Source organism: Diorhabda carinulata, chromosome 11 (genome assembly GCF_026250575.1).
Source record: "Diorhabda carinulata isolate Delta chromosome 11, icDioCari1.1, whole genome shotgun sequence".
Lineage (NCBI taxonomy): Eukaryota > Metazoa > Arthropoda > Insecta > Coleoptera > Chrysomelidae > Diorhabda > Diorhabda carinulata.
In genome coordinates this window covers 12,441,496-12,466,607 of record NC_079470.1, presented here as the reverse complement: position 1 = coordinate 12,466,607, position 25,112 = coordinate 12,441,496, and the positions used below count along the sequence as shown (strand labels likewise).

At 31.3% G+C, this 25,112-nt stretch overlaps 1 protein-coding gene across 1 annotated transcript in view; it reads right to left on the bottom strand.

The window, feature by feature from the left end:
• Window positions 1-24,849, bottom strand: part of LOC130899234 (ATP-binding cassette subfamily G member 4-like) — a 31,626-nt gene extending 6,777 nt beyond the window's left edge. The window contains exons 1-6 of the mRNA XM_057809003.1: window positions 24,484-24,849; window positions 15,890-16,007; window positions 3,671-3,860; window positions 1,224-1,369; window positions 312-550; window positions 94-225 (exon numbers count right to left, since the gene is read on the bottom strand). Coding sequence (XP_057664986.1) covers window positions 94-225; window positions 312-550; window positions 1,224-1,369; window positions 3,671-3,860; window positions 15,890-16,007; window positions 24,484-24,664 — 1,006 coding nt within the window. The 5' untranslated portion in view covers window positions 24,665-24,849. The remainder of the gene's footprint in view (window positions 1-93; window positions 226-311; window positions 551-1,223; window positions 1,370-3,670; window positions 3,861-15,889; window positions 16,008-24,483) is intronic.
• Between the last annotated feature and the right edge of the window lie 263 nt (window positions 24,850-25,112).

Genomic DNA, 25,112 nt, shown 5'->3' with positions numbered 1-25,112 from the left:
AGAGGAAGCTCTTTCTGACTGGCCAATAGATTCACGACCTTTATATACCCTAGTTCATCTAATGTAATCTAAAACTGTGGAATGGTATCTTACTTATATGTTCTAAAGATTCCAATTGCAAAGAGTTCCTCTGCTTTTTTCGGTACTCAAGATTTAATCCATTTTGTGATTTCTCTGATAAGATAGTTGCATAATCACCGTAATCTCCATTCGCAACTTCTAATACTGAAAAAAAAATTGATTATTACAGTTTACATTTCGTAATCAATAAATTTCCTTATCATTTATTTAGGAAATTAGAACATACTTACAATAATCGGCGGGATTGTGATAAGTGGGACATTTCAAATCGACTTCTTCTAAATACGGTAGTAAACCCTTAACGCTTCCTTGGTATATACATTTACTATTAGCTACTACGTATAAGTGGTCAAATATTTCGAAAATTGGAGCACTGGGCTGATGGATGGAGCAAATTATGGTCTTTCCAGATATGGCCATCTGTTTTAATAATAAAATGCATTGCTTTGAAGCTACACTATCCAAACCGCTACAAATAAATAATATAATTATTTTAATGATGTCATCGTATGTATATATATATAAGGGCCGTTTTTTTTTCAACCTCCGATAGGCTATAAATTAAAGACATATAAAACAATAATTTTATTACCAGAAGATAGATAGAGAGAAAGAGATTGAGACATTTGTCATATCTAAGGACAAGCTTTTCAATACTCTCTTCAAAGCAAGTTGCCGCCAATGACCTTGAAACTTCTGGAAATTCCGCAGACAACGCAGTAATGGTGAATCTGCGGTTTTCTTTAACCATTTTATCAACTCGTTGAACCAGATCATCCGAAACGACACATTTGCGTCCTTGGCTCCCTTCATCATGCAAATCGTTACGGCCATCTTTAAAATTTCGATACCATCACTCATAAAATTTCCCCCATACGTACGATTCATTCTCCGATGAATTTCTGCAGCACTCTGGCTCTCAGCATGTAGAAAACGAATCACACTTCGCGATTCGTAGTTGGCGGGGGCATCAGTAATGGCGGACATGTTTACGTGGTTGTTGCACAACGCCGACTGACGCCTGTACGTTAACAATGACGGAGTGTGTAGTGCGAGAGCTTCTTCTGTCCGCGTAGCGTTTGCACGGAGCGATCGGAGGTTGAAAAAAAAACGCCCTCGTATGTATATATACATATATATACCTTGTTGGTTCATCAAAGAACATCACATCTGGATTTTTCAATAATTCCAGTGCTATGGAAAGTCTCTTTTTCTCTCCTCCTGATAAGGCGCCTGATCTAGTTTTTCGATGGTGGTACAAACCCATCGATTCCAAAATTTCTTTTATCTGTAATAAACTATCATTAACGTTATTTTGTCTTATTATAAAGTACCAAAATAATCAAATACGAAGGCACGAAAAAAATGGGCTTCGATTTTTGTATGCTATCTAAAGGTAGAAAATTCTAAATTTATCATCTTGGGTCAAGTTATAGTTGAATGTTCTCTTAATTTCTGCATTTTGTTTTTCATATAAAAGGACGTACCTGTCGACAATTTATTTTTAAAATCAATTTCGATCCAATTTTTTTTAATTTGTTATTGTTAATTTATGTAAAAGAAAATAATAGTGCTGTTGTTGCTAAATGAAACAGGTTGGTTCAGAAATAACTTAATTAGAATATTTACCTTCAAAATCCAACAACCAATGACTAGGATTGTGTTTGGAACAAAGGTTTAGAGGTGTTTATAAATTCACAACAGGTTTTCCACAAAAACATAATTTGTATTACTGTAGCCTTGTTTTTTTAAATTAACAAACGAAGATGATACCAAGAAAAGATGGAAACAATATTTTAGAGATTTTTTAGAAGGATACAAAACCAGCAAAACAAGCAAGAGACGCAAAAATATGTAAATTAGGACATCATGAACAGAAATGGGATTAACAGAGATAATAAAAATCATGATGAACAACGAATAATACATGAGAAGCGCCAGAAAACTGGCAAGCGGGAATAATTATACAAGAAATGGACACAAGAAAGTGTAAATTATGGAGAAGAAAATTACAAATCGGACAAAATCGTCTGCCGAAGCGATTGGTTTGAATACCATAGAAAAATTATGGGTCACAACTCGATAAAACCTTCACCAACTTCACAGCGTATCAAATATGTTCGAAACAACAAAAAGAGTGAAGCAAGAACTCATACTAAGCTCATTATTATTTACCAAGTTGTTAGATGAAGGAATAAAAGGACGAAAAGATAAATAAAACAGTCGGACCATACTGGAAAATGAAAGACAACCTTGAGCTCAAACTAAAAATATACAATGACAGTTCACATATAATGAATATGAAAATGAAGAAACGCAAGATAAGAAGAAGACACAAAAGTTAAAACTAAAAGAACAGGTCAAAAATTTTAAATATCTTGGCACGACATTAACACAAGATGGAAGACTGAAAGAGGAAACTGGAGCAATTGTGAGATAAATCAAAACAATCAAAACAAAGTTTATAGCCAGAAAAGAAATTCCAAACTAAATAAAAACAAAAAGTAAGTATAAAAAGTGTATCTATATCAACATTTACCACCATATTCTAATTTGCGAAATTCTCGTTTCGATTTCGAGACAAGATTCGAGATAATACTTCGAATTTTCTTTGCGAGACGAATGTCTCATCTCGAATCTCGTAAGAAAGTCTCGAAATATCGCAAATAAAAAGTGTAGAATCTTACTATGACATAACTTGTCATTATATTGACGAATTGTGGTAATTACAAACTAAAACTGTGGATTTTGTACCTTCAGTAGGAAAAGATATCGCAAGAAGTTTTTACCAAATAATGCAACTAATAAAATTCAAGGTATAACAACTTTTATCGAATAGCTTTAGACACTTATACCGCAATTGAATGTCGAAGACTGTCATTTTGAGTGTTTTAATCTAGAGATTACGCCTACAGCCACCATTATTGAAGAACAAATTAGTGACGACTTTGATAATGGAAACAATGGTGAAAATGATGTAGAAAATCCTGTTGAAGAGATTGATGACAACTCTAACGCTTCAAATAAGATCTATAAATAACTGTGAATGAACTTGGAACGCAAGAAATCTTTACATGTATCTACATGGTGGAATTATATTGATGACATGCTGGCAGTTGTACTAAAATATAAAAACGGCCTCAATTTCTCATTTCAAAATGCAGGTTTACAAAAATTCGCAGATCAGAAATGGACAGCACTTGAAGAAGTCTATAAATTATTAATAAACTTACAAAGGGAAAAATATGCTACGTTTCAAATGGTTATTGTATCACTAAATCTGATAATTGACAAAAATTGTTCAATGGGATCTTAAATCCAACCGAAACCAAGTGGATTCACAGTTTATATGGACTTTCGGGCAGGCCGCGACGAAATTCTACCAAAAAAAAATCAAATTGGATGATACCTACCGAAGTCTTAATTTTGAATCCTCGTCACAAATTAAACTTTTGACTCAACCACGAGGGATGAAGACTCGAAGAAAAATTTTAATACATTGTACAAAAAACATTATACAAGTTTTTATTTTGATAAATTTCAGGATACGTGTCAAACTGTTCCCTAATATGGATGAATTGAAACTTACCCTAATTTTCTTTTCTTTTGTGGTATATAGAGAGCTCATCTTAAGATTGGCGGCTATCATCATAGATTCCGATACGGTAAGTAAGGGTTGGAGATTATCGTCTTGCATTATATAGCAGGACTTTTTTTGGAACGTCAGTTCATTTCTTGGTTTGTCGTTTACTAATTTATCACCTACAACTCCTTTTGATCTGTAATTGAAGTCAATTCGTTAAGCACGCACGGTCTTCATCATGAAAGGATATTGATAATAATTCTATTAACAAAAAAACTGTGAACATAACCTCAACCAACAAACATATTTATACCTAGACGCGCTGCTGCCAGATTTTTAGCACGTTTCCTCCTTAATCAGATAATTTCAATCAAATGTTCACTCAAACTCCGGAAAAACAATAAAATAATAATAAAACAAATATATCAGACAATAAAAATTGATTCTCTTTCTTGTCTGACAGATTTTATCTCTAATCAATGACAAGATTAGATATGAGTAATACTACTTTTGATGAAATATTATTTGTATTATTAGATGAATTTTCAAAAAATTTCCTCAGTTGGCAGAAATTAAAAAATTAGGAAACGTTGTCAACTTAACTGCTTAACCTTTTTTTATTAGAATTATTGAACTGCCCTCGTATACGAATGCAGTTAGGAAATTAATAATCAGTGAAAAATGTTCGTAACATTATCTGTATTAAAGTTGAAGGGCTTTGAAGAAAGAATATAATAAATAATTTGTCGAATTAGTACCAGTTTCCTGTCTGCTCCTGTCAATTTTTCACTCCTACTCTGCTTAGGTCTTCTTCCACCTCTTTTAACCGTTTTGTACTACCACCAGGATTCCATTGCATCATATTTTGTTTTGGTAGAAAGGTTGGATGATGTTTAAGTTCACTTGAAATTTTAATTAATAAATCTTACTTAGAAAGGTTCATTACTACTTGATACAAACCATGTAACTAGCCCCCTCTATGGAAGTCAGACATAAAAACAAATTCATTGGATGTATCAGATTCCAAAATATATTCGTATAAAATTTCATTACAATATTGACAGTAGATTCGGCAAAATTGTAAAAATTTCTTTTTCTTCAACGTCCCCAATTATTTTCCAGTTTTCCACTTATCAGGGTCCCTTTTTTTAACACCCTATATAATTGAAGTCATTCTAGATTTACACATTTAAGATTTCGTAATATTTAAGCTGTGATTACGAGTATTTATCCTTCTTCTCATAATTATGAATTACGATATTATCCTTGTTTATTTTTCGCAAATTCTTAAGAAAAAACTATAATTGTAATAATCATTACGGTTAATTTCAGTTTAAATACCATTAAACCGTTTAAGTACGGCTGAACTAAATTAATCCAACTAAAATAAATAAAAAAATTCTCGTTGTGACAAAAAATTTGGTAAATTATTCAAGGCCCTGCTTATTCATAAAACACTGTATATAAAATACATCAACATGACGATTTATTCCAAGTACACTTGCACTCGAAACCATTACCCGGAATAACAACTCGAATGTAACAAAGCAACGTTGCCGGCAGTGGAAGATATATTGAATAAAAGAAACAACAATGTTTAAAGAGAAGTAGATTTATGTCTGAAATTACTAATTCTTTTAAAAGAAATACTAATTCTTAATTATTGATTACGTTTTTATGATAGTTCTATAGTTTATTATAACTATAATTGAATTATCTCCTGATATAAAAACGAAGAAGATAAACGTAAACATAAAAGTTGTGGAGGTTCTTCTTCTTCTTCTTTATAGTGATAAGCAAGTTGTGAATGTTGAACAATCATTGATGTTGTATCGAAATAAAAGAATAAATATATTTTAGATATAATAATTATTTGTATTTTGTTTTTTTTTGATAAAGTAGTGGTTTTTTTTAAAACTTTCTGCTTCTAAAACTGTATAGAACGTTAGTTTTAACAAAATAATTGTTCAATTAAATGAGACAGGTTCGAATAAATCTAGATGTAGGCCGGTAATAAATATAAAAATCCTAAGAAAAGTTGAGGTTAAACATGAATGTTATTCAATAGGTACAAAGTTGCCAATGTCAGGATTTAAATCAGGTCACATATTTTCTATTACATTAGTTCATGAAGGATACATATATAAAAAGGTGTAAGAATAAAAAAAAATGAAACACATTAATTTAAATATAAACCACTGGTATTAACAACTGGCAACGTCGTGCACTGGGTGCACTTGTACTGAAACTAGGTATCCTAGTGGTATATTTACTAATAATATCAGTGTAGGCTTCACAGAAATTGTGTGGGTTTAAAAAAAATCAATTTGAAAATATTGTACCTTTATTAGCTTTCCGTGAAGGAAACTGTAGTTACACTTTCAAAATGTGTTTAGTCTTGACGGAAAATACGTTACGGTTTTATACAGAGTGTTTTTTATTTTGTATCTCTATCGTTATTATAGTGGCTTACCCTGTTCTGTGAGAGACCGAAGGTCATTTCAATTGTACAATTCCAGCAATAAATCAGTCTATGACATACTTTTTGAGCATTTATTTGGGCGTTTATATACCGAGTGATCACTTCTGATGTGATAACATTAAAAATAATGTTATACTAATTATATTGAGTACAAAAAGGAAGTTTGATATTTTTTTTCAAATTAAAAACTCATTTAGATATAAAATACATTAAGTGTGGAAATAAGATATAAATAATGACGTATTCTAACTGATTATTTTTTAATCTTCCAAATTATCATTAGACTTTGAAACGGAGCTTGGTATATAAGAATTAATATCTTAATTTTTAAATTATAGATGTGTAAAAAAAATCAATTTCTTATACAAGAAAATTTGCCATCACATAGATGTGTGTGGGGAACTGATACCTACGTCAGTTAAACTACAGTTTGACAAAAAACCTGTTCGCTGTTTTATACTGTCATATATTTATTCCTTTAGGTTAGAGTACTGTTTTAGAGTTAAAGTTTTAAATCTAATATCTTTTTAAAAGCATTTTCTATTGCATATTATTACAAAACATCAAACAAACGGTTGTCTGTGTTTTCTCGAAAAAAACCAAAATCTACTGAAAACATTTTCATGCGATTTCCACTAGAAAAAAAGAGTGATAATTCAAGCAGATTCTGATATAAAATTCTTAAGATTTCATACTATAATTTTAATAAAATATAATTCATAAGATATATGACATACAAAAGACAGTTTCCCAAGTCCTATGACGGTTTGTTTTTCATGAAAAAGAGATTCTAAAGACATTTGACAGTTTTTTTCTGTAAAAGATAGTTCGTTAAGGCTTTTGGCGGTTTGTTTTTTTTAAAATACAGTTTCTTAAGACATATAACCACGTGCTTTTGGTATCATAGACATTTGGCGGTTTGTTTTTTATAAAAGATAGTATATAAAGACTTATGGCGGTTTGTTTTTATAAAATACAGTTTCTTAAGACATATAACCACGTGCTTTTGATGTCATAGACATTTGGCGGTTTGTTTTTTATAAAAGATAGTATATAAAGACTTGTGGCGGTTTGTTTTTATAAAATACAGTTTCTTAAGACATATGACCACGTGCTTTTGGTATCATAGACATTTGGCGGTTTGTTTTTTATAAAAGATAGTATATAAAGACTTATGGCGGTTTGTTTTTATAAAATACAGTTTCTTAAGACATATAACCACGTGCTTTTGATGTCATAGACATTTGGCGGTTTGTTTTTTATAAAAGATAGTATATAAAGACTTATGGCGGTTTGTTTTTATAAAATACAGTTTCTTAAGACATATGACCACGTGCTTTTGATGTCATAGACATTTGGCGGTTTGTTTCTTATAAAAGATAGTATATAAAGACTTATGGCGGTTTGTTTTTATAAAATACAGTTTCTTAAGACATATAACCACGTGCTTTTGGTATCATAGACATTTGGCGGTTTGTTTTTTATAAAAGATAGTATATAAAGACTTGTGGCGGTTTGTTTTTATAAAATACAGTTTCTTAAGACATATGACCACGTGCTTTTGATGTCATAGACATTTGGCGGTTTGTTTCTTATAAAAGATAGTATATAAAGACTTATGGCGGTTTGTTTTTATAAAATACAGTTTCTTAAGACATATAACCACGTGCTTTTGGTATCATAGACATTTGGCGGTTTGTTTTTTATAAAAGATAGTATATAAAGACTTGTGGCGGTTTGTTTTTATAAAATACAGTTTCTTAAGACATATGACCACGTGCTTTTGATGTCATAGACATTTGGCGGTTTGTTTTTTATAAAAGATAGTATATAAAGACTTGTGGCGGTTTGTTTTTATAAAATACAGTTTCTTAAGACATATAACCACGTGCTTTTGATGTCATAGACATTTGGCGGTTTGTTTTTTATAAAAGATAGTATATAAAGACTTGTGGCGGTTTGTTTTTATAAAATACAGTTTCTTAAGACATATAACCACGTGCTTTTGATGTCATAGACATTTGGCGGTTTGTTTTTTATAAAAGATAGTATATAAAGACTTGTGGCGGTTTGTTTTTATAAAATACAGTTTCTTAAGACATATGACCACGTGCTTTTGATGTCATAGACATTTGGCGGTTTGTTTTTTATAAAAGATAGTATATAAAGACTTGTGGCGGTTTGTTTTTATAAAATACAGTTTCTTAAGACATATAACCACGTGCTTTTGATGTCATAGACATTTGGCGGTTTGTTTCTTATAAAAGATAGTATATAAAGACTTATGGCGGTTTGTTTTTATAAAATACAGTTTCTTAAGACATATAACCACGTGCTTTTGATGTCATAGACATTTGGCGGTTTGTTTTTTATAAAAGATAGTATATAAAGACTTGTGGCGGTTTGTTTTTATAAAATACAGTTTCTTAAGACATATGACCACGTGCTTTTGGTATCATAGACATTTGGCGGTTTGTTTTTTAAAAAAGATAGTATATAAAGACTTGTGGCGGTTTGTTTTTATAAAATACAGTTTCTTAAGACATATGACCACGTGCTTTTGATGTCATAGACATTTGGCGGTTTGTTTTTTATAAAAGATAGTATATAAAGACTTATGGCGGTTTGTTTTTATAAAATACAGTTTCTTAAGACATATAACCACGTGCTTTTGATGTCATAGACATTTGGCGGTTTGTTTTTTATAAAAGATAGTATATAAAGACTTATGGCGGTTTGTTTTTATAAAATACAGTTTCTTAAGACATATGACCACGTGCTTTTGATGTCATAGACATTTGGCGGTTTGTTTCTTATAAAAGATAGTATATAAAGACTTATGGCGGTTTGTTTTTATAAAATACAGTTTCTTAAGACATATAACCACGTGCTTTTGGTATCATAGACATTTGGCGGTTTGTTTTTTATAAAAGATAGTATATAAAGACTTGTGGCGGTTTGTTTTTATAAAATACAGTTTCTTAAGACATATGACCACGTGCTTTTGATGTCATAGACATTTGGCGGTTTGTTTCTTATAAAAGATAGTATATAAAGACTTATGGCGGTTTGTTTTTATAAAATACAGTTTCTTAAGACATATAACCACGTGCTTTTGGTATCATAGACATTTGGCGGTTTGTTTTTTATAAAAGATAGTATATAAAGACTTGTGGCGGTTTGTTTTTATAAAATACAGTTTCTTAAGACATATGACCACGTGCTTTTGATGTCATAGACATTTGGCGGTTTGTTTTTTATAAAAGATAGTATATAAAGACTTGTGGCGGTTTGTTTTTATAAAATACAGTTTCTTAAGACATATGACCACGTGCTTTTGATGTCATAGACATTTGGCGGTTTGTTTTTTATAAAAGATAGTATATAAAGACTTGTGGCGGTTTGTTTTTATAAAATACAGTTTCTTAAGACATATAACCACGTGCTTTTGAGGTCATAGACATTTGGCGGTTTGTTTTTTATAAAAGATAGTATATAAAGACTTGTGGCGGTTTGTTTTTATAAAATACAGTTTCTTAAGACATATGACCACGTGCTTTTGATGTCATAGACATTTGGCGGTTTGTTTTTTATAAAAGATAGTATATAAAGACTTGTGGCGGTTTGTTTTTATAAAATACAGTTTCTTAAGACATATAACCACGTGCTTTTGATGTCATAGACATTTGGCGGTTTGTTTCTTATAAAAGATAGTATATAAAGACTTATGGCGGTTTGTTTTTATAAAATACAGTTTCTTAAGACATATAACCACGTGCTTTTGATGTCATAGACATTTGGCGGTTTGTTTTTTATAAAAGATAGTATATAAAGACTTGTGGCGGTTTGTTTTTATAAAATACAGTTTCTTAAGACATATAACCACGTGCTTTTGATGTCATAGACATTTGGCGGTTTGTTTCTTATAAAAGATAGTATATAAAGACTTATGGCGGTTTGTTTTTATAAAATACAGTTTCTTAAGACATATAACCACGTGCTTTTGATGTCATAGACATTTGGCGGTTTGTTTTTTATAAAAGATAGTATATAAAGACTTGTGGCGGTTTGTTTTTATAAAATACAGTTTCTTAAGACATATGACCACGTGCTTTTGATGTCATAGACATTTGGCGGTTTGTTTTTTATAAAAGATAGTATATAAAGACTTGTGGCGGTTTGTTTTTATAAAATACAGTTTCTTAAGACATATAACCACGTGCTTTTGATGTCATAGACATTTGGCGGTTTGTTTTTTATAAAAGATAGTATATAAAGACTTGTGGCGGTTTGTTTTTATAAAATACAGTTTCTTAAGACATATAACCACGTGCTTTTGATGTCATAGACATTTGGCGGTTTGTTTTTTATAAAAGATAGTATATAAAGACTTGTGGCGGTTTGTTTTTATAAAATACAGTTTCTTAAGACATATGACCACGTGCTTTTGGTATCATAGACATTTGGCGGTTTGTTTTTTAAAAAAGATAGTATATAAAGACTTGTGGCGGTTTGTTTTTATAAAATACAGTTTCTTAAGACATATGACCACGTGCTTTTGATGTCATAGACATTTGGCGGTTTGTTTTTTATAAAAGATAGTATATAAAGACTTATGGCGGTTTGTTTTTATAAAATACAGTTTCTTAAGACATATAACCACGTGCTTTTGGTGTCATAGACATTTGGCGATTTGTTTTGTCGTAACTCATAGTTTATAAAGATATATGACATGTAATAGACAGTTTCCCAAGACCTATGACGGTTTGTTTTTGATAAACAAGATATATGATAGTTTGTTTTCGAATTCCATTTTTTTATATCGTTATTTTGTTTACCTATACTTCTCCAATAATAGAAAAAACATATTTATTTGTTTGCGGAAGTAAGCCTACAGGAAACGGCCTTATCTGAGACTAGGTTACAATATCTTATCGGTATTTTACTGTTGCTGCAATGTTTTCATAAAATCGCATTTTCTCTTTCAGATCAATGACAAGCTTTTGAAAAAGTTATTATAGGTAATTATACTTATAAAGAGAACAATAAAGTACGTGAAAATACTTCTCATTTCTCATTTTTCTAGAGGAATCGCTTTAATAAACTGACTTTATAGTTATATATTTATAATTCTTCGAATATCAATTGCCGAAGACAGTTATGCGAGGAACAATCATTCATACCAAATTAAGAAATGAAAAATAATGTTTACTCCCCGTATAAAATTCGGAAAACATCTAACAAACCGTCAGTTCACGTGGACTCATCGTCTCCACTGTTTACCAATGAAAACATCGAATAGTAAACGTAAATATATTTCTATTGGTCGAAACTGAATGTATACAATTTCTATTAAATTAAATAATGAATAGAAATATGGCGATCTTTAGACAATGGGAGAATGAAGACAATGAAATGAATGAATGAATTTAATCATAAATATTTAGATACACAAACACAGCAAGTTATTTTGAATATATTCGAATGTTTAAAAAAGGAGAATAAACAGCAATCTGATAATACAATTAAACTAAGAATTGCTGAATTAACTAGAGTAAATAAATTTTCCTTTTATCGAATAGTCACGAAAGGATCATTCACAGAATCGAAAAACATGTAAAGATATACTGAAATCAGTTGACAAAGCTACTAAAAGGATTTTACTTTGAAATTTCGTTCTACAGAATAAAACGATTGGGGCACAAAAACGGTTCAGTTCATGTCTGGTACCTTGTTTAAACCGAACTCCCCCACAGGCAGGTACATTTTACTCGTCCATTTACGATTTATAATTTAATATATAATGCTGACATTTGGCGATTTGTTTCTTATAAAAGATAGTATATAAAGACTTAGGGCGGTTTGTTTTTATAAAATAAAGTTTCTTAAGACATATGACCACGTGCTTTTGGTGTCATAGACATTTGGCGGTTTGTTTTTTATAAAAGATAGTATATAAAGACTTATGGCGATTTGTTTTTATAAAATACAGTTTCTTAAGACATATGACCACGTGCTTTTGGTGTCATAGACATTTGGCGGTTTGTTTTTTATAAAAGATATTATATAAAGACTTATGGCGGTCTGTTTTTATAAAATACAGTTTCTTAAGACATATAACCACGTGCTTTTGATGTCATAGACATTTGGCGGTTTGTTTTTTATAAAAGATAGTATATAAAGACTTATGTCTGTTTGTTTTTATAAAATACAGTTTCTTAAGACATATGACCACGTGCTTTTGGTGTCATAGACATTTGGCGGTTTGTTTTTTATAAAAGATAGTATATAAAGACTTATGGCGGTTTGTTTTTATAAAATACAGTTTCTTAAGACATATGACCACGTGCTTTTGGTATCATAGACATTTGGCGGTTTGTTTTTTATAAAAGATAGTATATAAAGACTTGTGGCGGTTTGTTTTTATAAAATACAGTTTCTTAAGACATATGACCACGTGCTTTTGGTGTCATAGACATTTGGCGATTTGTTTCTTATAAAAGATATTATATAAAGACTTATGTCTGTTTGTTTTTATAAAATACAGTTTCTTAAGACATATAACCACGTGCTTCTGGTGTCATAGACATTTGGCGGTTTTATTTTTTATAAAAGATAGTATATAAAGACTTATGGCGGTTTGTTTTTATAAAATACAGTTTCTTAAGACATATGACCACGTGCTTTTGGTATCATAGACATTTGGCGGTTTGTTTTTTATAAAAGATAGTATATAAAGACTTGTGGCGGTTTGTTTTTATAAAATACAGTTTCTTAAGACATATGACCACGTGCTTTTGGTGTCATAGACATTTGGCGGTTTGTTTTTTATAAAAGATAGTATATAAAGACTTATGGCGGTTTGTTTTTATAAAATACAGTTTCTTAAGACATATGACCACGTGCTTTTGGTATCATAGACATTTGGCGGTTTGTTTTTTATAAAAGATAGTATATAAAGACTTATGTCTGTTTGTTTTTATAAAATACAGTTTCTTAAGACATATGACCACGTGCTTTTGGTGTCATAGATATTTGGCGGTTTGTTTTTTATAAAAGATAGTATATAAAGACTTATGTCTGTTTGTTTTTATAAAATACAGTTTCTTAAGACATATAACCACGTGCTTCTGGTGTCATAGACATTTGGCGGTTTTATTTTTTATAAAAGATAGTATATAAAGACTTATGGCGGTTTGTTTTTATAAAATACAGTTTCTTAAGACATATGACCACGTGCTTTTGGTATCATAGACATTTGGCGGTTTGTTTTTTATAAAAGATAGTATATAAAGACTTGTGGCGGTTTGTTTTTATAAAATACAGTTTCTTAAGACATATGACCACGTGCTTTTGGTGTCATAGACATTTGGCGATTTGTTTCTTATAAAAGATATTATATAAAGACTTATGTCTGTTTGTTTTTATAAAATACAGTTTCTTAAGACATATAACCACGTGCTTCTGGTGTCATAGACATTTGGCGGTTTTATTTTTTATAAAAGATAGTATATAAAGACTTATGGCGGTTTGTTTTTATAAAATACAGTTTCTTAAGACATATGACCACGTGCTTTTGGTATCATAGACATTTGGCGGTTTGTTTTTTATAAAAGATAGTATATAAAGACTTGTGGCGGTTTGTTTTTATAAAATACAGTTTCTTAAGACATATGACCACGTGCTTTTGGTGTCATAGACATTTGGCGATTTGTTTCTTATAAAAGATATTATATAAAGACTTATGTCTGTTTGTTTTTATAAAATACAGTTTCTTAAGACATATGACCACGTGCTTTTGGTGTCATAGACATTTGGCGGTTTGTTTTTTATAAAAGATAGTATATAAAGACTTATGGCGGTTTGTTTTTATAAAATACAGTTTCTTAAGACATATGACCACGTGCTTTTGGTGTCATAGACATTTGGCGGTTTGTTTTTTATAAAAGATAGTATATAAAGACTTATGGCGGTTTGTTTTTATAAAATACAGTTTCTTAAAACATATAACCACGTGCTTTAGCACCAGCATTAACAAAAAGAGTTTTAACTATGATGAATAGCGAATGGTTTGACGAAAGAAATAAAGACATCTTTGAATTTGATAAAAAAATGAATTTCGTATTTAAATATACACTGAAGTGTCTGTAGAGATACTAATTTAACACTAACTGCAAAAAGCGATGTTTCAAAACATAATAAAAGATAAAAATAAACTATTTATATTTAATTCAATTTGATTATAGAAAAAAAAGTGGTAACTACTTAGAATGCATTATATGACATTAGAATAATGAATATGACATGTTGTTGTGATAATTATTTTTTTTCCTTAATTAACAACATCATTTCGATATAGATATTCATAATTAAGACGGGATAATGAATGTCGGGTACTTTTTAAATATTCTACAAGAGATAGAGAAATAGGAAGCTGGTTATTTTAGATAAATAATTATGTTTTTTTATCTAATTACAACTACCAATTGTACACGTTTTTCAAATTGAAATATAATCGAAACTTATCATTGATAAGAGCAATTGTCTAACACTTAAACATATAAAATTTTAAATCAAATATAAGTTCAATGCTTTATATTGTTATCAAATTTATAGATAAATAAAACGGATCCAAATATATTAATTAATTAATTGTATGCTCAAGTTTACAGATTCTGTCACGAAATTTGGATATTCACCAAAGCAGTAACATTAAGTTTTATTTCAAATTAAAAGAAAATTTATTTATTTTGCGTTATTTACGCAAATGGACTTAATTGTAGTCCTTTTTGTAGAAAAAAATCATTAGTATACCTCGTTAACTTGCCACAACTGAATATTGAATTATCAAACGTAAATAGACGAGTAAAATGTAATGGAGTTTGGTTTAAACAGGGTACCAGGCAAGAACTGAGCCCTTTTTGTATCCCATTCGTTTTCTTTTTATGGAAAACTAAATTTCAAAGCAAAAACCATGAAGGAAAATAAATTCTTTACAAATAAAACAAAATAAATAGCTAATTATAGTTATAACGTAGTAAATTCAACCCAGATTTAATGAAGTCAGTGCAAAGTACTTAATCAGACTTGTAACTAAGAGTACGTATGTATTTTTATATAAATATTTGTGGTTTCGTATACACTGCGACCCAAAGGATCTATTGGGTCTACGATACTGAAGAACCCATTGTTTACAAATGATCCATTAATCCCACTCCTTTTCAAAAGTCTAGAATGTCGGATGGCTAGCATCTTCAGGTAACAATGCAACGATAGAGCTCCTGTTAGTATTCATAGATTATTCTTACTTAGGTTGATACGTTCAACAGATCTACTCTATTTATAGTTTCCCAGAAGAGTATTTTCTTGTCTCAACCCCTGTATGTTATCCCAATAACTGGTTTCGCTTCTACCAAATCCCAGCAAGTCGCGAAAAAAACTATTTACTCGGCATCTAACCCACGTATTACGCATTGCACTGAATACAATAAAATTCTCCAGTTAAATGAAGCCATTGTTTTAGATATCGAAGACTATATTGTGTGTCATTGTAAATCATAGAAAGAGCATGTAGAATTCGTTGTTTATAAAGGTGTATCAAGGCGATTACGAGGTATTAAAAAATTTTTTTTGAATAATTAATGGTAAATACATTAGTTTGCATTATTATTATTTCGATTATGTGATTATTAATTTTTTCAGTTCTTATTTTTTGAGAGATATAAGGCCCCTTTTTTACTTACGTATATCCTGCTAAGATGTTTAATAACATGGTTTTGCCCGCACCGGATGGACCCATTATTGCTGTCAATTCTCCACCAGAAAAATCTCCATTTATATTATCCAACACCACCCTAGTTTCTGTAACAAAAAAATTTCAAACAATTAGCTTTTTCAATTTTAGAGAGAGTGACATTTTGATAATTTCTTATAGATTTGGTTTTATTATTGGAAAGCCCCGATATAGGATTTGTTCCCTCTGTACGTCTTATATTATGATACAAGTTTTTCGTATGGAGTATCCTACAAGTGTTGATGTTAAAGGTGAAACTGGATTTATGGAATGGATGTACAAAATGAGGAAAAACAAGTCACGGGTATCACACTAGGATAATACTCTGTCTTTGAAGAGGTTTTTAATAAAGTTCGGCATCTTAATATTTGACCATTTGACTTATCTTCTGGATTTACCAAAGGTTGAATCTATATTAGAAATAACAAGACTTGAGTCGGGTTGTTTGAAAAGTTTCCGACCTCAACCTGAAGATATCAGTACTGTTGAGACTTTGCACAACAATTTACAGCCGCATCATTTTGGGCAGCTGAATTCAAACTATCGGCAAATTAAAAGAACGGATTTTCCATATACTGACTGTAAAATTATGAATTCTTAGGCTATCTGCCCGCTAGAAACCGCGTTTTCACACTTAGTCCCAAAACCATATCGAATGAACATTTCCCTGGCGTGGTTTAAGCAAAATGAAAGGTTTGTTGTGTCGATTAATAACTGTAGATGGAATCTGGATCCACCACCAGATTGCAAAGAGTGAAAAATGCATAAAAGTTTCATCTTAATCATTTGAAGAAAAAGAAAGTGTTTTTCCTCACTTAAATTTAGGAATAGTACTTCGAATTGGTTGACCATCCACCTTTTTCACCAGATCTGGCCCCAAGCTACTTTCTGCTGTTTTCTTTTTACTGTAGAAAGACGTAAAAGCCTATTTTGACGAAAAATACTGATATTGGGGAAAATTAAAAGAACTGTTAGACTTAGAAGGAGATGTTGGGAAATAAAAATGTTGTTAGGTCAAAAAATTTTTTGGACAACCCTCGTATATAATCTTAATAAGGATAATTTTATTTTTTTACACAAATATCGGTATTATTTTTTCAAAATTAATATTTTTTCTGTTTCCTTAATACAATTAATAATAAAAAAAGTTTTTAATTATTGAATGTACTCTAAACAGATATGCCTGCCCCGGTTCTGTCAACAATTACAAATCACTTCCTGCAGGTCGCATCATACAACAAAGAATCGACACAAAGCAGAAGCCATTGCTCAGCTGATATGGAACCAAATAAACACTTGGAAGAAATTTCTATAAAAGTGCGTACGGTCAATGCCAGTATCCAGTGGCGTGTGTATACAAAAAATATATTTCTATTTACTTCTTATACCTTTTTTTAAATGAATATCATTTTTATTTGATAATATGCATCGACCGCGTGGTTCAAAATTTCATTGCAGTCTTGGCATAAAGATTTTTGCGAACGAACTCATTCATTGACCTATCTACGAGAAAATATTTTATTGTCCGATGTAATTTAGACATAAAAATATTGGTGAAGATCTGGGGTTTACCATTACAAATAGAGTTTTAAAAATTCCCATCGATCCTATATGTACTACAAAAGTTTTTTGGATTTTTCTCCAAAACGGCAAGTTTTATCAAAATAAGACTTCAAACTAAAGTTGTAGATTTTAAAATTCTCTACAAAAATGGTTTCTATGATTTTTTTTCTAAGATTTACCATTTCTGAGATATCGCGGTTCTAAAAGTCGCATTATTCCCTTAAATTACCCTAAAATTGTCATGACGATATCTTATGAATGGTAACTCTTAGGGAAAAAATCATAGAAACCATTTTTGTAGAGGATTTTAAGATCTACAACTTTTGTTTGAAGTTTTTTTGGATAAAATTTACCGTTTTCGATAAAAATCAAAAAACGTCAAATTTTGACCTTTGACCTCGCGGCACCCTGTATAGTAATATTTTTTATGAGTAATAAAATCTCTTCAGTCTATATATAGAGATAACTGATTCGAAATAGGTTCTGACTATAATCAGCGAACCAAGGTTGCAAAAACACGACTTTTTTAAATTTTAAATTCACGTTCTGATATCGAACAATTTTGAAAAATGTAGTATCCCTTTTGAATTAGTTTGTGACACGACTTTGTTTATATATTATCAAAATCTCTTTGTTTTGTAACCTTCGTGATGTGAGATAGGTTTTTATTTCGAAAAGAATAATTTACTACAAATACAATCGCTTTGTTATTAAAATTACCTACACATTAACGTCAATTGAAGTGTGACGATTCCGTTTGCTGTTTGTATCATAAGAATTTATTTACTTCGACTTTTAATTTAGAAATAAGCGAAGAAATTTCGTGAAATAATAATAAAAAAATACACAAAATTAGAGAGAATACTGAAAAAACTAGTATGTAAAGGATGTCCCAAAAAACGCAAATTGTAATTAAATAGAAACACATATTTCAGACTTCACGGCTTTGCATACACATATGCACTCGTTTCTTGAAATTTTCTGCATAAATTTGGCTGAATTGATGGTTGATGCAACATTGAATCTCCTAAAAAAAATAATAGTGTTGAATCACACGTTCAAGGGGGGCCAATTCTGATCACCGAAACGAGTTCACGACATGGAATTGTGTCACACGTTGTGGATGCATTTGTTTTTAGACAATCTCAGAGCCCCAAAAGCTGCAATTTTGACAATTAACAACTATGAACGCATTAATTATTGTTATAATAATATAATATCTAATAGCTTTGTCGCCAGATATTTCTTACCATGAGCTTCGTTTATGATATCATAATTTTGGCTTTTTAACTATTCAACTACATGTTTCTCTAACTTACGTTTTAAACCTTAAATTTTTTTGTCAACTACCCTACTTGATGACATTAGGTTTAATATCCCTAATTTCTTTTTCAAGGCCCAATATCTTGTATCAAATTTAATTAGAATGAAAACAAAGTTCTGATTATTTTTGGTAAGTTTGTTATCATCAATGTTATGAAGGAAAACCCAATAATATTGATAATGCATTACTTTTTTGCTATGAAGACAATGGAATAGAATGAAAAAACAAGCTAAATCAAAGTCTGTTAGAAGCCATCCAAAAAGGATATTGAAGAGAGATACATTTGAAGTCTGCACATTTATTCAATCAAGCCGAATCAAATGATCTCATTAGAGATATATAATGATCAATATCTGGAGCACAACTTGCTAGTTCTCGCTTATACATCAAAAGATCCTTGGAAGCCATCCAAAGAGGATGTTATACATTAGAAATGTATGATGATCAAGATCTGAAGCATAACTTGCCAGTTCACACTTACATCAAAAGCTGCTTGGAAGCCATCTAAAGAAGATGTCGAAAAAAGATGCATTTGGAGCCTGCACATTCAATTAATCGCGCTGAATTGAATGATCTCTTCAGAGATGTATGATTATCAAGATCTAAAGCAGAACTTATCAGATCTACGATACATCAAAACCTGCTTGGAAGCCATATAAAGAGGATGTTGAAAAAAGATGCATTTGGAGCCTGCACATTCAATTAATCGCGCTGAATTGAATGATCTCTTCAGAGATGTATGATTATCAAGATCCGAAGCAGAACTTATCAGATTTACGATACATCAAAACCTGCTTGGAAGCCATTTAAAGAGGATGTCGAAAAGAGATGCATTTGGAGCCTGCACATTCAATTAATCGCGCTGAATCGAATGATATCTTCATAGATGTATGGTTATCAAGATCTGAAGCAGAACTTATCAGATCTACGATACATCAAAACCTGCTTGGAAGCCATATAAAGAGGATGTTGAAAAAAGATGCATTTGGAGCCTGCACATTCAATTAATCGAGCTGAATTGAATGATCTCTTCAGAGATGTATGATTATCAAGATCCGAAGCAGAACTTATCAGATTTACGATACATCAAAACCTGCTTGGAAGCCATTTAAAGAGGATGTCGAAAAGAGATGCATTTGGAGCCTGCACATTCAATTAATCGCGCTGAATCGAATGATATCTTCATAGATGTATGGTTATCAAGATCTGAAGCAGAACTTATCAGATCTACGATACATCAAAACCTGCTTGGAAGCCATATAAAGAGGATGTTGAAAAAAGATGCATTTGGAGCCTGCACATTCAATTAATCGAGCTGAATTGAATGATCTCTTCAGAGATGTATGGTTATCAAGATCTGAAGCAGAACTTATCAGATCTACGATACATCAAAACCTGCTTGGAAGCCATTTAAAGAGGATGTCGAAAAGAGATGCATTTGGAGCCTGCACATTCAATTAATCGAGCTGAATTGAATGATCTCTTCAGAGATGTATGGTTATCAAGATCTGAAGCAGAACTTATCAGATCTACGATACATCAAAACCTGCTTGGAAGCCATTTAAAGAGGATGTCGAAAAGAGATGCATTTGGAGCCTGCACATTCAATTAATCGCGCTGAATTGAATGATCTCTTCAGAGATGTATGATTATCAAGATCTAAAGCAGAACTTATCAGATCTACGATACATCAAAACCTGCTTGGAAGCCATTTAAAGAGGATGTCGAAAAGAGATGCATTTGGAGCCTGCACATTCAATTAATCGAGCTGAATTGAATGATCTCTTCAGAGATGTTTGATTATCAAGATCTGAAGCAGAACTTATCAGATCTACGATACATCAAAACCTGCTTGGAATCCATTTAAAGAGGATGTCGAAAAGAGATGCATTTGGAGCCTGCACATTCAATTAATCGCGCTGAATTGAATGATCTCTTCAGAGATGTATGATTATCAAGATCTAAAGCAGAACTTATCAGATCTACGATACATCAAAACCTGCTTGGAAGCCATTTAAAGAGGATGTCGAAAAGAGATGCATTTGGAGCCTGCACATTCAATTAATCGAGCTGAATTGAATGATATCTTCATAGATGTATGATTATCAAGATCCGAAGCAGAACTTATCAGATCTACGATACATCAAAACCTGCTTGGAAGCCATTTAAAGAGGATGTCGAAAAGAGATGCATTTGGAGCCTGCACATTCAATTAATCGCGCTGAATCGAATGATATCTTCATAGATGTATGATTATCAAGATCTGAAGCAGAACTTATCAGATCTACGATACATCAAAACCTGCTTGGAAGCCATATAAAGAGGATGTCGAAAAGAGATGCATTTGGAGCCTGCACATTCAATTAATCGCGCTGAATTGAATGATCTCTTCAGAGATGTTTGATTATCAAGATCTGAAGCAGAACTTATCAGATCTACGATATATCAAAACCTGCTTGGAAGCCATTTAAAGAGGATGTCGAAAAGAGATGCATTTGGAGCCTGCACATTCAATTAATCGCGCTGAATCGAATGATATCTTCATAGATGTATGATTATCAAGATCTGAAGCAGAACTTATCAGATCTACGATACATCAAAACCTGCTTGGAAGCCATATAAAGAGGATGTCGAAAAGAGATGCATTTGGAGCCTGCACATTCAATTAATCGCGCTGAATTGAATGATCTCTTCAGAGATGTATGATTATCAAGATCTAAAGCAGAACTTATCAGATCTACGATACATCAAAACCTGCTTGGAAGCCATTTAAAGAGGATGTCGAAAAGAGATGCATTTGGAGCCTGCACATTCAATTAATCGAGCTGAATTGAATGATCTCTTCAGAGATGTTTGATTATCAAGATCTGAAGCAGAACTTATCAGATCTACGATATATCAAAACCTGCTTGGAAGCCATCTAAAGAGAGATGCAATTGAAGCCTTATTGACCCCTGAATAGCAGTAAATGATTACTTTTTTAATGGAATGTCTTTGTTCACTATATATACGCATTTGTCCCATTGTTTTGTCCTAAGGCTCAAGTTTCCATGTTATACCATGAAGCTTACGACAAGTCCATATAGCCGCAATGGCTTTGGAGATTGATTTCATGCAATAATTTATCCAGGACGACATCTAGACACTTTAATTCATTGAAAAGTATCAGTATATTGATAGTGGTAGTATTAAAATGAAATTTTAATACACCTGAGGAAAGAAGGTGAGTACAAAAAAAGGATATTCATAAAATGTCGTTTGTGCGTATAAAAATAAATTCAGAGGTGATAAGAAACGGTTATTAGCAAATATCTAGTCTACTTAGGTTTCAATTTGCATAAATTTTTATTCACAAATTAAAAAAAAATGGTTTATAGATAGACGACCGAGACTACACTAAATTTACCTATTCATTTGACCTTTTGACATCACAATGTAAAGTTAAAATTCAATTTATCACTAATAAATTATATTTTTTATGATAATTTATTCAAGTCATCAACTAAAGTACGGTTTAAACAATCATATTTTGAAGTTTTCGGTATCTGAAGGCGATAAATTGGTTAACGAAACACGCTTCAAACATTTAAATTGTATAAGTATCGGTATAGTGTTAGTAAACAGCTTCTTCGGCTTGAAAGAATGTGTACGAAGACAATAAAGATAAAAATTATTGAATTTCATCATCAAACAACGACTAGAAATTGTCAAACTTAATTTATGCAATATAATTTTGAAATAAAAACCACATTTATGTGTTTCCTAATTAGTGGTTAATAGGTCAAGTTAATACTTGAGCAAATCTATTGGATCTAATCTCCCTTTCTCTTATCATTTTTCTCTACCATCGTTTTTCACTTCAAATTAATCTTTAAATGTTAATTTAGATAAATTAATTCGTTCTGATGTATACCAGACAAAATCGAATGTGTGGAACAGCTGCTTTCTGTTATTAAATACACGATAAGTTAATTTGCTTTAAAAGTATCTATTTTTACAACATATTTCAATAAAAATCACAAATCGCTTTTTCGTTATCACCTAGAACATCTTTCGAACTAAAAAATAACTAAACACGCCCCAAATTTTTGGTTTGCGCACTTTATCCTGCAAGTTTTCAATTTTTACAAATCATCTTAAAAATACAGGACCCAGATTTGAAAATTGATCGCAATGCCGAATGGCACAATGGTGAATATTCTTCCAAATACGACCCATCGAGATTTCCATGCCGTTTAGGCTTCCCGTTATACTTCAACGAGGACCTCTTCGTAATGGATGTAATGCTGTGTCTTTCAGCGATCTGTCAGTAAACAAAAAGGTAGTTGGTCGTGAGGAAGGCCGAAAAAGAGTTTCCATACTTGATCTTCGGCCTAACTCGGTTGATTATTTGTTTTAAGCCGTCGTGTCCTCACCTCGCGATTTTTACGGTCGTTCTGAGCGGTCTTCGCCTTCGATATTTTCCCTGTCGTCCCGAAACATGTCTTGAAAGACAATCATCTCAACGCTCTTCGAAAGCATTGTGAACGTTTTCTTGAGTCTTAACCAAAATTTGATCGCGTGAAGCTGCATTAATCCAAGCGTCCTGTCGCTCCAGAAACTCGGAGCTCAGTGCTGTCCGGTACGCTGTATCGTCCAGACCCGCCTTTATCTAGTTTTACCCAATAACGCGTCCTGCTACGTATAGTCTCATCATTTTCCGGAAATAGTCTTTTGTATTTGTTATTATTTACCCAAAATCGCTTTTTTGTATCGTTGCTAACAGAAATTAATCGGATACATTTTATTAATAATTTTTGGAGTAGTTTCGGTATCAATCGTGTTCTTTTAGAACCAATTAAAAATAATTTCAAGGAGTAATGCACTCCAGTATAATGTTTACTTAACTTTTCCTTGGTTTCTTCAATTGTTTTTACTCGTGGAATATCATTTTTTGGTTAAATCGTCCTCGAATGAACTAAGATCGTTTTTTTTTCAGAGTTGACTCTTATATAAAAATAATTATTTTGTTAACATTTTTTTATAATTCTAATGAATTAAACGAGCAAAATTCACGTTTTTTGTTATTTAAATTAACAAAAACGAAAACAAATTTTGTTGCTCAGGTCAATATCTTGAAAAACTCAAATTTAAGAGTTTATAAATATTTATATTGATCTGTGTTTTTATTGTCAAATTAAACCAACTTTCGAATTAGTGAGTCTCTTCATGGTTCTGTCCTTGGTGAACTGGATCTTCCCCTTCATCTTTTACCTCATGCATCCCACATATTATTATTTATGATTTTCCTTAAAAAATTTGAATCTGTTTTGTAAACCTTCATTCTGATCTTTTTATTTAGTATTTCGCTTTCTACTATCTCATTTCCATTAATGTTTCATTAGTTGCTAATAGTTTCTTTACCTCATAACTGTAAACTTAGATTTTTGAAGATTTGTACCTTTTCAAAGTTATAATTTTCTTTTTCTATTGTTTCTTTTTTGAACTTCTAACCGTACTCATAATTTCTGTTACATTATAATTCATTCTCTAACATACTTTTTATTTGACCATTAACTTATTTAGATCTTTTATTGATTACATTCAACTAAATTTCACACTTTAATATAAACCATAATATTGCATTGAATGAATTTTTCTAATAAAAAAATACTTACTTTTTTTAAATATACCTTCTTTAATAGTATAATTGATGTTCCTAAAGCCGACATTAATAACACGATTGTCGAATTGATTCACGTAAGAATTTTCAGGTATAGTCAATAATTCCAATTTGAGAGAGTTCGGCCTCTTACTCATTTTCAACTTGGCAAAACTCTGAGTACCGTCCTGCTCCATTTCGAACTATTTAGTGAAAAAAAGTTTTCACTCATATACGTTCGCGCCAACTCTCCCAAAGCGAGTGCATCGAACCTTACTACGCGACTACTGGCCTTAAACTGATAAAACTAGAACAAGTGAAAATGAAAATTTACACCTCAGGAGGTTCGATACAACCGTGGGGAGATCTGTCAACTTCTAAAGCTGAATTCGTTGTTTTCAAGTATTTATTGAGATTGTTATCAGTTCGAGAGTTTACCTGGGTGATTAAAAATTTGTTATTCAGCGATTAAAGTAAAATTGAACTTTAAACATTTAGTCAGACGTGAACTAGTTGAGAAAATAAATTATTTATAAAAACAATGCGGTATTTGAAACTGAATCAGTAACAAATGGGGCTTCAGAAATATTTTTATTAAAATGAATTAAAAAAAGTTGTTATGAATAGATTGTAATATTATTAACA